Here is a 13,777-nt window from a genome sequence, read left to right as displayed (position 1 = left end):
CCGGGTGAGGCCCGAGCTAGGTCTGGGGCCGCCAACCGCCTCTCCCGAGAACTACAGCTCCCGGCGTGCATCGCTCCGCGGCAGCCACCTCCGTTGGCCTACAATTCCCGGCGCCCCTCTCGCCCCTCTCAAAGGCCCGCCCAGTCGTCCCGCTGCAGGACCGGGAGGTGGCCTCCAGGGGGAGCCCGCGAGCTGTCCAATTCGGGATGGAGGGCCGCGTTTCCATAACCATGGTAACTGGGGACCATAGCAGTAGTTCCAAAAAAATAATAAGGAATTATGACCACAAGGGTAATGTAACAATTGTAGTGAAAACTTGTGTGGCACCTTACACCTTGTAAAGCGCCTTTTTCATGCTTTTTTAAAAATATGTTTTTATTGATTGCAGAAAGAAGGGGAGAGGGAGAGATAGAAACATCAACGATGAGAGAGAATTATTGATCAGCTGCCTCCTGCAAACCCCACACTGGGGATCGAGCCCACAACCTGGGAATCAAACTGTGACCTCTTGGTTCATAGGCCGATGCTCAACCACTGAATCACTACAGCTGGGCCTTTCATATTTAAGAATACTAATAGCTTTTGGTGAGCACCTACTGTGTGCCATTAGTATTAGGTACCTTATATATCCTATGTGATAACAGTACCTATCATACAGAAAAATGGTGATATTTCAATGAGGTACAAGCACATAAAGTGTTTTGGATTAAAGTAATCAATAAATGATCATTGACAATCCATCATGCATAAAACATAGTGGTTCCTTACCTAGCAACTACTATGCGCTAACTGCTTCAACACCAATCCTAAGAGACTGATTCTGTTATCGTTCCCATTTTATTGAGGTAGAAATGGGAACCCGAGAGGTTAAGCCTGATGTCCATGGTTACTCAGCTAGTAAACAATAGAACTGAACCCAAGTCTGGCTGCCGCCAAAGATCTAATGCACTGTGTTACCCAGCCTCTCTGTCAAGGGATTCAGAACAGAAAGGACCCCATATGTTTCACACTCAGTGAATGGGCTCCCCAGACTTCCATCCTGGCAGGGCTCTGCCTGGTCCACATGGTCTACCCCTCCCACCTATAGAATCAAGACAACCGTGTTCATGTCCCTTTTCAAAGATTATCTACCCCACTCCACACACACACACACACACACACACACACACACACCACTTCTGAGGCCACGTTTCAAAGCCTGAAGCTTAGTGGTTCCCGTTATTGAGGAGAGAAAACAACTCCAGTCAGGACACCCAAGTTCCAGCCTCCCTCATTCCGCTGCTGTGACCCAGGACACAGTTCTCGGGTTCCCAGAGAGGCAGATTCCTAGATTTCAAAAGCCCTTCCATCCCACACATCTGGGATCCCTCCTGGTGCATTTGGGGAACCTTTGCTATGGCTTCCTGGGGGCAGGGAGTGGAGGAGGAGGGGGGCAGGCAGAATTTCTCCCACTGGTTGAAATCGGCTGTTTATCTCCCCCACTGGCTGTGATCTCCTCCAGGCAGGGACTGGGGTTCAGCATTAGCAGTAACTCCGGCTCCTGGTACAATCTGGAATGTCCCAGGTGCTAAATAAATATTTGTGAAATGGATTTTTCCCCCCCTTTCGCCTGAGAAAAGATGCTTCCTTCCACCTCAGGGCCTCCTGAGAGACAGAAAAAAGAGACATAAAAGTTTATTATATGAAAGAAAGAGCATGGCTTCTGTACATCTATTTACAGAACGGAGACTTATTTACAGCCAGATGGAGGCCTTGGTGTCGGTGGGGAGCAGATGCCTGGAGGAGAGTGAGGAGGCGTGAGGAGCCTCCCATGGCTCAAACACAGGGCACCTCAGCAGGACGGGGAGAGGCAGAGCTGGAGGGAGGAACAGGGATCCTGGTTCTTCCTGAAGGAGACGTGGTGAGCATGTAGCAGGTGGGACGGAGCCCAGAATCCACGCAGAACCCCGGGGGCGCAAGGGCGATCTTGGCGTGGAGTCCGGTACATTCTTGGGCTGGTCACAGTGTCCCTGGGGTGCTCTGGAGAAAGGTCTGTGCCCCTCTGTCCCGGATGCTGCCCGCAGCTGCAGAGGGGAAGGGTCCACGGGGGTCACAGCTCGCTGGAGCGGACGGCAGGCTCCAGTTTGTGGGACAGGGCGGTGAGAACCTTGTCAAACTTCTCATAGCGCCGGGCCTGGCTGCTGCTGGCGCCCTTACTGCCCCAGAGGAGGCGCATCTGGAACTCGGTGCTGAAAACCTCCAGGAGCTCGGGCTGGGCCTGAAACCCTGCAGGGCGGGGCACAGGGGTTAGGGGACCACCCAGCTAGGGAGGCTGGGGCTCTCGCAGGAGCCACCACATCCCTCAGGGCCCCCTCCAAGGGACACCTCCCCCAGCTCTGCCAGGGATTCAGCAAGGTTTATTGATAGACATGGCCTCACAGTTTAGTACCTAGTCTTTGCCCTACTATTTACAACATATAATTTTAAAATGACTGGAAGATAAAATATTAATGTTAATGGGGGGGAGGAGCTTGAGTGCCTTTTCTTTTCCTTTTCGTGTTTTTCTGCAAGTTCCAAAATTTTTCCTAAGAAACGTATATACGTTTTGTAAGTCAGTGCAAAAAACGTGTTTTTGTGTGTGTGTTTTTTTCTTTCTGAAGAAGATAAAGGACAGACGTGCACCGGAATGCTCACAGCATTCACCTCTGGGTAATTGTGGGTGACTTTTTTAGCTTATTTTTGCTCAGCTTTCATTTCCAATTTGTCTATAGTAAACTTGTATGACTAAATAATGCCTAAAGCAGTGAAAGATGGATCGTCTGAAGCCACTTTCTCTGCTCCTTTCATGAGAGTTCTACCTTTCGACTGGGCTAAGAGCTCCTGGAAGGCAGGACAGGTCTGTCTCAGCCCCAGGCCCCCAGGCATAGCACTTTGCAAACAACCTTGTAAAGTGGGCCTGTTAGAACACCCACTTCACAGATGAGAAAACTGAGGCTCAGAGAAGCTAAGACACACAGCTCTGATGCTCTTTGAATCATCTGTGTCTACCTGGTGCCTGCCACTAACAATTGCTTGTTGAAATGATGAGTGAGGAAGAAAAGGGATGAGAAAAATGAGTCAGGGAGACAGGGCAGGAAGGAGGGGTGGAAAATGAGAATGAACATTGGGAGGGAAGGGGAGAGCAAGGCAAATGGAGGGAGGCCCAGGCCCGAAGGACTCACCCTGCAGCTTGACCTCGGCATTGGTGTGGTACAGGCCTCCATGGTGTGCCACCGTGCGGGCAGCCTCCAGGTGGGCCAGCACCACCTCCACGCCGTGCTCCGTGCTGCCCCAGGGCTCCGGACCCTCGGCCGGGGCTGTGTCACACTCCAGCAGAGTGATGAGCGGCAGGACGTGAGGAAATGTGGTGTTGCTCAGCGGTGGGCCTTCTGCAAGGAGGGAGACAACAGGCTCTCAGAGACCCTGGGGGGTCCCACTGCCCACTGTGGCCAGAAACTGAGACACAGAAGGGGAAAGGGTGGGGCCTGCCTGAGGTCCCAGAAAACCCCCAGGGCTCCTGACTTCTGGACAGACTTTTCCTTTCAGATTCTTTCAACTAAATCTATGGCACCCTTGGCCTGGCCCCAAGGGCCACGCCTGGACGGGGCTGACAGCTGCCAGGTGCAGAGTGAGTGCAAGAATAGCTCGCACAGAGCTCAGTCAAGCTCTCATCTTCCATACCGGAAGGACTTGCCGGGCCCAGAGAGGGTTGAAACCTGTGCAAGGTCACACAGCAACATGGGGGGTACCTTTGCCCTCATTGAGGCTCTTGAGAAACGGCTTGAGCTTCTTCTCGTAGAGGATGGCACCCTCCGTGTGTCGCTGTCGCAGAGTCATCCATGTCTGCTCCAGCCGGGCAATCTGGGGAGACCAGACTGTGAGCGACCAGCCAGGAAAGCGGCCAGCAAGGGCCACAGGCCGCCCTGCCGCGTGGATGCCCAGATGCGCGGTTATTACGATCACCATTCATGTATCAGGGACGGTGCTAAGTCCTCATGAAGCCCTCCCACAACCCATTTTACAGATGAGGAAACTAAGGCTCAGAGAAGGGAATGACTTGCCCAAGGTCATTCCAGAAATAAGTGGTAGAGCTGGGAGCTGACCCACGGCCTGTAGGACCCCATTGTTACTATTTACTAGGCATAGGAGAGGAAGTGCAGTGTGGATGAGGTTTGGGCTATGAAATTAAGACAGACCTGGTTCTAATCCCAACTTTTTCAGCCTCTGACTGTGTGACCTTAGGCAAGTACTGCTCTGCCTCAATTTCTCCATCAGTAAAATGGGGACAATAAAGACATTTACCTCGAGATTGTTTTGAGGAATCCGTGCTTGTAAAATACTTAGTGTAGCACTAGCACCCAGCATACAGTAAGTGCTCACTAAATGACTGATACTCCTATATGCACCTCATACATTTTACAGGTGGGAAGACTGAGGCCCAGCGAAGGGGCAGACTTGGTGTCGGAGCAGGTCAGCACTTAGAGAACCCACTCTTCCAGGTGCCCTTTCCCCAATGCTGCTGAGTTCTTCCGGAATCACTACACAGCCATCCCGAAGGAAACCAGCCCAGGGCGACAGTCCCCCTGAACCCGCTCTGCCAGGGACCCTCCGTACCTGGGCCATATCCAGGGCGCCCATGACCGCAGCGAAGCTGAACATGTTGCCCATGGTCCCCCGAAGCTCGGCGGCCAGCTGGATGGTCTTGTGCAGAAGCGCTGCCCGCTCCTCAGCAGAGCCGGTGCAGCCCAGGATGTCCACAGCCAGCATGATGGACATGGTGTGGAACCTGTCGCAGAGGCCAGGTCAGGGGGGCGGGACCAAGGGCGGGACCAGGGGGGAGGGTTCCTGCCACTGCCAGGGGTTAGGCACCGAGTGGGTGGAGAGCAAAGCCCTAACTGGGGGGTAGTAGAGTCCACGAGGTCAGGGGGCGTGGCCAGAGTGAGATAGCTGATGGGCGGAGCAAAGATTCATGGACTATGATTGGTCAGGAGGATGCAAAGGTGAATCCCTAAAGAACTGGGTCTTTGAGAAACCAGAACTGCTTGGAGCAAAAGAATGACAAGTTGCACTTGGTCAGTGGGATAGGGGGCGTGGCCACAACCCCTGGGAGCCAGGCTGAGAGACTGTGATTGGCCAGCTGGCCAAAGCCAAAGGACGAGAGTCCCCCAGCGTGGGGGCGGGGTGTGTGTGTGTGTGTGTGGGGGGGTGTTCCTTACCTTTCCAGCAGGTCTAGACGTAGCTGCCGGCCATGGGGGAGGGTGAGCAGCTCCATGCCCCAGCGGACTCCCATTAGGGTCTGCATCTCCTTGGTAACGCCCAGTATCCTAGCAACCTGCAAGGACGCCCAGAGGGCTGATTAATTTCCTGTCTTGGCTGGCCCAAGCCATCTGGGAGTCAGAAAGCTTTATCTAGGAGGGCAGCCTGGCCGGGAGGCCGGATTTGAATTCCAGCTCTACTGCTAACCCTCTGCGGTGGAGCAAATGAACCTTCTTTTCCTCATCTGCGAAATGAGGGATAAATGGGAAAATGCCCAGAGGTGCCTGACGTGTTAAATACTCAGTTAAGGTTAAGGACCAAGGACTGCCTTATTCCAGAAGGCCAACCTGAGTCCCAAGGAGAGAAAGGGTCAGTCCAATGTCACACACAGGGCCTAGAACCCAGGGCTGCTCCCTTCACACCTTAGTGCTCTTCATAGAACATCCCTGCACTCTCTCTTCTTGCTTCCTGAGCTTGGAGACGAGTGCGACCCAGTAACCAGTGCACTCCAAACTTCAGAGGGAGAAAGTGAGGTGCAGAGATAGCTGGGGTTCTGAGATGAGCAAAGATTCGTTCATAGCAAACACTCTGGGCTCTGACAACTTATGGGCCCAGGTAATGAGTTTTGCTTATTTTGTCCACCAGGGGGTGTGGGGGCGGGGAATTGGGTCATTTACATTCCCTGGACCAGCCCCGGACTTTAGCCAGACTCAACAGTGCCCCAGGAAGTCAGACACCACTGGGTTTCAGGACTGCCCAGTTCCAGTGCCAAGCTGACATCTGGAGGAAGCAATATCTTGCTTTTTGCTTTTTTTAAGTCTCTATAAATTTATTTTTTAACATTTCTATTGGTTTTTTTTTAAGAGAGAGAGGAAGGGAGAGGAGAGAGAGAAGCATCCATGTGAGAGTGAACCATCGATCAGCTGCCTCCTTCATGCCCCCCATCGGGGACCAAACACAAAACCTGGACATGGGCTCTGACCGGGAATCAAACCTTCAAACCTGCAACTCCCTGGTGCGCAGAACGACACCCAACCAACTGAGCCCCACAGGCCAGGCCAACTTTTTTAAAAGGGGAAAATGGAGGCCCAGAGAGGCAAAGTGATCAGCCCAGGGTCACACAGCAAGTAAAGGACAGCCATGAAGCCAGAATCCAGCCCCACTGGCTATGTTTGGGGAATTTAGGGGCCAGCTCCTCACTACCCTGATCCCAGTCCTAAAGCCAGGGGCCGGGGTGCTGCCCCTGTCCCAGGGTGCACCGAGCACCTACCAGGCAGTCAACCTTGGTGACATGCTGAGCCAACGTCCGGGCGTCCACCTCTGCCAGCAGCTCCTTGACCTTGCGCAGGAGGCCCACCTCCAGGGGCCGGTTATCCTTGGGGATCAGCAGTGACTGGAAAGTGGCTGGGTTGAAGGAAGAGGTGGCTTCTATGATGGGGACTGTGAAGGCCCTGCCCCAGTCCCCGTCGGGGGCCCCATTTTCTGACAGTTCCTTTAGCCTCTCTCCGTAGCTCTTGCCCTGCCGGCTGGAGGCCTCAGCTGCTGCCCACTCACGGCTGCCACGGACAGGAGGCTGGAGCTGGCAGTAATGGCCAGAGTCCGGGTCGCTGTAGCTGCTGAGCGATGGTGAGGGGGAGGCCTTGCAGAGGGTGTGGGAGGGACTGGCATAAGGGCCCTTGTCCAACTCCCCAGGGGGCTTTGGGGCACTTCCGGGACACAGCTGGGGTTCACTGGAGCGGCGGGTGACCGGGGAGGCAGGCAGCACTGTGGCTGAGGGGGCTGCGGGGGCGGCATGAACACGGGTCACTGCAGGGAGAGAAAAGGAGAGCACTGGTTACCATGGCTCCACCCAGTGCCGTGCCCCCACCCCCTTCCCGAAGGACAGCCTCCATCTACCCTACAGGGGACATCCCTGCTTCCAACACAGTCCAGGCCCAGCGGGCGCCAGCAAAAGGAACAGCCCTCAGCGAGGCTTGGCCATCACTGGCCCCCAGGGGTCTGCACACGCCCACCCTAAGCTGTCGCAGCCTTGGGGAAGCACGGGACTATTTTTTTTTCAGCGACTCAGGGAAGCTAAGCACTTGCTGGAGTTCAGGGTGCCACGTGGAATTTTTTCTCGGTGGATTAGTAATGATGGTTTAGTGAGTTCCTGTGTGCCAGGAGCTGGCAATATGTTGGAGATACACTGGTCAACAACAGTAAAACCATCATCAAAATTACAGGTGATGCTAATTGAGCCCTTGCTGCCTGCGAGATCCTTCTTGGCACATTGGTCCATTTAACCTCCTCAGTGTCCTGTGGAGTAAGTACTTTTATGATCCTCGTTCTGCAGGTGAGAAAACTGAGGCTCAGAGAGGTGAGCTGACCTGTCCCAGGCCGCCCAGCCAGCAAGCGGGAGAGCTGGTAAAACCTGGCTCCTGGGTATTGCGTCCACCATGTTGCTTAGAAATTGTCCAATTGATCATTTCTGACAAGGGATTTTAACTTTCACACTCAGGCCTGTTGATTTGAAGGGGGATAGTTATGACAAAGTTTGTGGTCCGTGTTTAGGGACTCAAACCATTGCAATGAGCAAGCTGTGGAACTGTTTGTATGTCAACATCAATAGCTCTGCTAGAGCTCTAGCCGGTTTGGCTCAGTGGATAGAACGTCGGCCTGTGGGCTGAAGGGTCCCAGGTTCGATTCCGCCAAGGGCACATGCCTGGGTTGCGGGCTCGATCCCCAGTAGGGGGCGTGCAGGAGGCAGCTGATTGATGATTCTCTCTCATCATTGATGTTTCTATCTCTCTCTTCCTTCCTCTCTGAAATCAATAAAGAAATGTATTTTTAAAAAATAGCTCTGCTAGCAGGTTCTTAGAGTAAATTTTTACAGGGCATCGCTCTCAGAAAAGAGGTAGAAAAACACATAATCACACACAGTAACAGAACTCATCAAAAGCACGTGCACACACACACAATCATTGCCACCAGATCCCCCAACTGGCCCCTCTGCCCGCTGCTGTCCATACCGGTACTGTAGGCGGGGGAGCTGGGGCTCTCGGAGATGGGGGACATAGGCGAGTGCAGGTCTGGGATCTGGTCCATGCTGAGCGCACAGTTGCGGATGGATTCCCGGGGGTGGGGCAGTGCTGTGCTGTGGAGCAGACATCTTCGTGAACAGAGAGCCCAGTTCGGGTCCTCAGCCAACCTTAGGACCCCCACCTCTGCTTCCATCCCAGAACTACTGAACTTCAGAGGCAGAGAAGGCTCGGAGATGATCAAGCCCAACCTCCCAATGAGCAGGTACAAAAACAGCCCCGAGGAGGACGGCTTCTGCAGGCCGCAGCCTGCGCACATGCTCTCTTTTCTGGGAACCTTGCCCCCAGCTCGGACAACTGTCAGGGATGGGGCTGGTGGGAAGCATGGGAAGCCCAGGGGAGTCAGGCTGACCAAGCGGGGCCCTCCTCCCACACTCTGCTAGATGCCTGGGCACACAGGGCCTGTGGCTCTTGGCACCATTACAGTCACTGCTTCCAAACCACAGGCCAAGTGGCTGCTGCCGCAGGGTATCCAGCCATCAATTCCTTGGCGGGCAGCGCCCAGCCCAGCCCAGGGAGATGAGACCGTCCAAGTGCTAGTGGCTCAGAACAGCCGGTCTCTTTGCAAACAGCCAGGGAAGCCACAGGAATTAGGAGCACTGACTGGAGTGCAGACCTGGGTTTGAATCTGTCTCACCACTTACTAGCGAGCTGCTGCCCCTTTCTGGGCCTATTTCCTCCTCCATCAAGTGGGGGAATGGACAGGAGCCACCACCCAGGGCGACCGGAGTTGAGGATACAAGCAGGGAGAGCACTCGGCACAGGCTAGGTGCCCAGGAGGCCCCGGGGATGATTCGCTGCTGTGGCTGCTCCTGGGACCAGGCCTGGTCTCACCCAGCCCCAGAGGCAATGGCGTCTCATCAAGATTCCATTCCTTGTGTGGTGGTTTGCACAGCAAAGCCCTCCACTCTGATGCCTGCCTTGGCCTAGCTAGGTGGGGTGGGAGGGCAGGTGGGGAGGGAGAGGTAGGGGGGGAAGGAGGGCAGGAGAGGTAGATGAGGAAGGGAGGTAGGTGGGGAGGAGGGTAGGTAGAGAAGGGGGTAGGTGGGGGAGAGGTAGATAGGGAAGGGGTAGGGGGGGGGGTAGGTGGGGAGGGAGAGGCAAGAGCCAGCCCCCCCCCCAGGGGGCTGAGTGAGCCCTGTGCCGCACAACATGGCACTAAGGCTCCAGGGCAGTCATTCCCCAGGTCAGTGTGCCCGGCCTCCCCTTTCTCACCAGCGCGCTCATGACTGACACGCCCACTTGACAAACGGGGAGACTGAGGCAGAATTAGGGTCCTTGCTTACCTGGTGGGGCAGCCATCGCTGCGGGTGACCTTGTCGGTGGTGAGCCCGTCGGTCATGGTGACGCTGCGCCGCTTCATGTGGCTGCCCTTGGGGCCCGCAGGGCTGGCGGGCCCAGCCGCCTTGCCCCCGCCCTGGCCCAGGCCATAGCAGGCCTCCAGGTAGCGCAGCGGGAAGGTGCGGTTGACGGGGCAGTAGATGATGGCGCCGCTCTGCTCCGACACGGCCTTGCGGCTGCCCACGTGGTACCGCACGAGGGCGGGCACGTGGTCGAAGCTCTCCTGCTCGAACAGGTACTGGATGTGGGTGTAGCTCTCGCCCGCCTTCACCACCACCTTGTTGATCTTGAAGTGCAAGGCCTGGTTGCGCCAGCGGCAGGTGAGCACGTAGTCGCCCAGGCTGGTGAGCGAGTCCCGGATGAGAAAGTCGCCGTTGCGCTGCACCAGGGTCTCGGACACCTGCAGGGTGGATGTTCAGAGGCAGGCCATAAGACCCTGGATGAAGTCACAGGAACAGGGGGTCTGGGGAACTCAGGTCTCACACCGACGCCTCCTCAGGGCTCACGCTGGGCAGAGTGAACTCCCAATCCTCGCTCCTCCAAAAGTCCAGGCCCTGGCATATCTGGGTACCCTCCCACTGCTTTCTCTGCCTGGACCATCCTGCCCACCCTGCCCACCTGGTGAACTCCTATCCATCTCACAATGGCCCCTCCTCGAGGCTCCCCCACAGTCCCCGCTAGGCACTTCATTCTTGCACTTCTCCCACTGAGCTCTGACTGCCTCCTGTCAGCGCCTGCCCTAGACCACCAGCCCCTGCTTCCTCTGCATCCTTGGAGCCCAGCACAGGGCCTGGCAGAGTTGATTCTTGACAAAGATTTACAGTGCGATTGAGAGAGGAAACAGGGGACCATCTGCCCCAGTCTGAGCCTCAGCTCAGAACAGCGGTCGCCAACCTTTCGGAACTCAAGGACCACCAGTGGTCCGCAGACCACCAGTTGGCAACCGCTGCTCCAAAGGTTTCCTTAAACCAGCGGTCGCCAGCCTTTCGGAACTCACGGACTACCCGTGGTCTGCGGACCACCAGTTGGCGACTGCTGGCCTAGAAGCTCAACTTTGCCAAAACTGAGTAGCCTAAGGACTGATACTCGCTAACCAAACACACAGGAGGCTGATGTACAAACCCTATAACATTAAAAAACAAATAACAGCGACAACAAAGGACAATGTTCATTGAGCTCGCTGTATGTCAGACATCATGCTAAGCACTTTACCTGAATTATTTCATCTAATTCTCACAACAGCCCTGTGAAGTAGGTACTATTATTATCCTCCATTTTATAGATGAAGAAACTCAGGCTCAGAGAGGTCAAGTGGCGTGTTCAAGGTTGCACAGTCAGTAAATGGCATAGTTACACCTCATCCCAGTAGTCCCCTGTGATTGAACCCAGAGCCTCTCTGGGCTGGGGCTGGCTGAGCAGTGGGGGAAGGGTCTGGAGATGAGGCCCCAGCTCCGAGCCCACTCACCTCTCGGGGGATGCGGCCATGGTACCAGGCGTGGCTGCGGAGATCTGTACTGCTGAGTTTGAGTTCTTCCTCCAACTCCTTGTGTAGTTTCTCAGGCGATGAGTCCAGGATGTACTTCTCCTTGGAAAACTGGGCAGAGACAGCAAGAATTGGCAACCGATCCAAAGCCCTGTGTCTTCTCCCCCTCCCCATCCTACACCAGGTGAACCCTTTCATCCTGGGACCCCGGGAGCTCTTAGGCACAGGTGCCAGCCAGGTCCTCACCCAGGAGTCCCCGTCCTGGCAGAAGTAAAGAAATCACAGTGAATTCCACCAAACCGTGCCTACTGTGTTGCATGCCCTGTACTATGTGCCACGGGTGAGTAAGTGAGGCAATAAACAACCCAGGCTATGTCCTCAAGGAAGCCCCAACTAAGAGGAGAGAAAAAACCACGGGAACATTTGAGTAGACTGCGGTCAGCACCACAGTACTGGACAGCGGCAAAGAGCACGCAGGCTTTCAGAAGGAAGATGAAGTCTGGGCGAGGTGGAGAGGTCTAGGAAGCCTTCCTGGGCGAGATGGCAATAACAGAACTCTCATTATGCACCAAGGACAACCAACTGGTCTTGAAGTCGGGGGAGGGATGAGTGCTACAGGTAGATCTGGGAGGTAAGGCAGCAGGTACCCTGGCAAAGGCATGGACCGAAACAGGGCTGGATGGACAAAGAAACATTCTGGGATGGTGAATTATACAGTAGAATGGCAAGAGAGGCAGCTGTAAACAGGGGAGCCGGGGCCTCCACATACACAAATCTGTGTTGTCCTTTAGGATCCCCAAGGCCCTTTCCTCCTCGCCATCTCAAGCAATTCTTGCCCGATGGGGAAACGGCACCCCGGCAGGGAAGCCCAAGGTCACTCACTGGAGATAATGCCCAGGACTCCCCCCTTCCACCTGCCCGAAGGGGGGGAGTTCTGGTTTCCTGGTCACTGTGCCTGGGGTTGGAGACCTAAGGGAAATGGGAGGGAGCCCTTGCTGTCAGGTGCACCCCCACCACAGAGCCCAGCCCAATCCTCGCTGTGCCATGTGAGTTCTCTGGGCCTCGTTTGATGGGTATGATGATAAAAGCTGCCTCACCAAGTTGCTAAGATGAAAGGAGACAATACTCCAGAGCAGCGGTCGCCAACCTTTCGGACCTCACTGACCACCAGTGGTCCGCGGACCGCCGGCTGGTGACCGCTGCTCCGGAGTACTGTGGCGAGACCACAGATGTCCTCCTCACTGAGAGGACATGTGACATTGCTTCCTCTTCTTTCCCCCAACTCCAGGCTCCAACAATGACTGCTCCAGGACTGACAGATCTAGCCCAGAACTGGCCAGATGCAGGTCCGGTGAGGGTGGCACTAAAGGGCCTGGCTTTGGCCCAGGTGGAGTCTCCCCCAGGAGCACCTACTCCTTACACCACACCACACCCTGAGGAGGGAAGCGGACACAGGCCTTCTGGGGTCCTTCTCCTTGACAAAGAGCATCCAACTGAGAACTTGCCCCAGTACCACATCTAGAGCAAGAGGAACATGGGACAAAGAAGGGGAGGGGCTGTGTGCGAAAGACCCTGGCCCCAGACTCTGCCTGCCACTGTGTGACCTTGAGTCAATTACTTTCCCTCTCTGGGCCTGGGTAGCCTCATCCGTCAATGGGGGTGGAAGACTGGGCTCCACTTTTCCAGCCATAATCAATAGTCTGGGAGAACCTGGGGGGACCTCCCGCACACCCGAAGGTGGATAACCCTAAGGTCCCTGTGCCCTCCACCTCACCCTCCACCCGGGGGTCCCCAGCTCCCGGGAGGGGGAGGGCTGGGGCGCGAATGCAGCATCCCCGATGCTCAGCGCCCTGCTATTGGCTGGAGATGATCTCACCGCCTCCCGGCCTGCGCGTGCCTGATTGGCCGGCGCCGGGATGCTGCGCTCAGCCGCGGCCGTCGTTCAGGCGGGCTGGGAGCGTGTGTGAGCCCGGGGAGCGCAGAGGTGATGCGCCCGGCGTCCCCCAGGGACCCGGGAGGCAAAAGCGCGGAGACCCCGGGTCAGAGCCTCTTCCCACCAGCCGGCGCCCACCAGGCCCTTCTAGTTCCCCAAGTCTCCTAACCCCGAGCAAAGCCATCCCAGAGGATGCTCCGCAGAGAGGCGGGGTCCGGGTCCTCCCCTCCACCCCCTTCCGTTTAACCCTTTCGCCGCCACCACGTCCTCCCGCACTGCCCGGCCAGCTGAGCCGAGAGCCCCGCGCCCGGAGCGCGCCCAGCCCACGCAGAGTGCAGGAGGGCGGCGGGCGCCCTGGCCCCAGCTCCGGGCACCGCTGCACCCTCTCAGCCTCCCGCCCTCACAGCGCTCCTGACCCCAGCCCAGCGCCCGGTACAATGGGGAGCCAGGATGCCGGGTTAGCCTCAGGGACCCGAGTGCGCGCGGAGGACCAGCAGGACACCGGGACCCCAACTCCTGACACCCCGTGCCCTAGCCAGCTCCCTCCTGCGGAGAAGGCAGGGCCGGGACGGCAGCCCCCACAGTCCCGAGTCCCGGGGGTGGCAGCTGGACGCTCACCCCTAGGAGCTCCCAGAGGTGACGTTGGGGTGCCCCCTCTCCCTCCCACAG

General features: G+C 56.4%; 1 protein-coding gene across 5 annotated transcripts in view; it reads right to left on the bottom strand.

Annotated features, from left to right (window-relative positions):
* Positions 1–1,658: 1,658 nt before the first annotated feature.
* The window catches only part of SH2D3C (SH2 domain containing 3C), a 28,251-nt gene continuing 16,132 nt past the window's right edge, over positions 1,659–13,777 (bottom strand). For all 5 annotated transcript variants that reach the window (XM_005881449.2, XM_005881451.2, XM_014529354.1 and 2 more), the window contains 9 exons: positions 11,158–11,286; positions 9,638–10,092; positions 8,283–8,407; positions 6,545–7,080; positions 5,235–5,350; positions 4,633–4,804; positions 3,768–3,879; positions 3,201–3,407; positions 1,659–2,265 (listed from right to left, as the gene is read on the bottom strand). In XM_005881449.2, the coding sequence (XP_005881511.1) occupies positions 2,090–2,265; positions 3,201–3,407; positions 3,768–3,879; positions 4,633–4,804; positions 5,235–5,350; positions 6,545–7,080; positions 8,283–8,407; positions 9,638–10,092; positions 11,158–11,286 (2,028 nt within the window). In that variant the 3' untranslated portion in view covers positions 1,659–2,089. The remainder of the gene's footprint in view (positions 2,266–3,200; positions 3,408–3,767; positions 3,880–4,632; positions 4,805–5,234; positions 5,351–6,544; positions 7,081–8,282; positions 8,408–9,637; positions 10,093–11,157; positions 11,287–13,777) is intronic.

Source organism: Myotis brandtii, unplaced genomic scaffold, assembly GCF_000412655.1.
Source record: "Myotis brandtii unplaced genomic scaffold, ASM41265v1 scaffold68, whole genome shotgun sequence".
In the NCBI taxonomy this organism is placed as follows: Eukaryota; Metazoa; Chordata; class Mammalia; order Chiroptera; family Vespertilionidae; genus Myotis; species Myotis brandtii.
The sequence above is the reverse complement of the archived record's forward strand: the minus strand, read 5'-3'. Positions and strand labels throughout refer to the sequence as shown.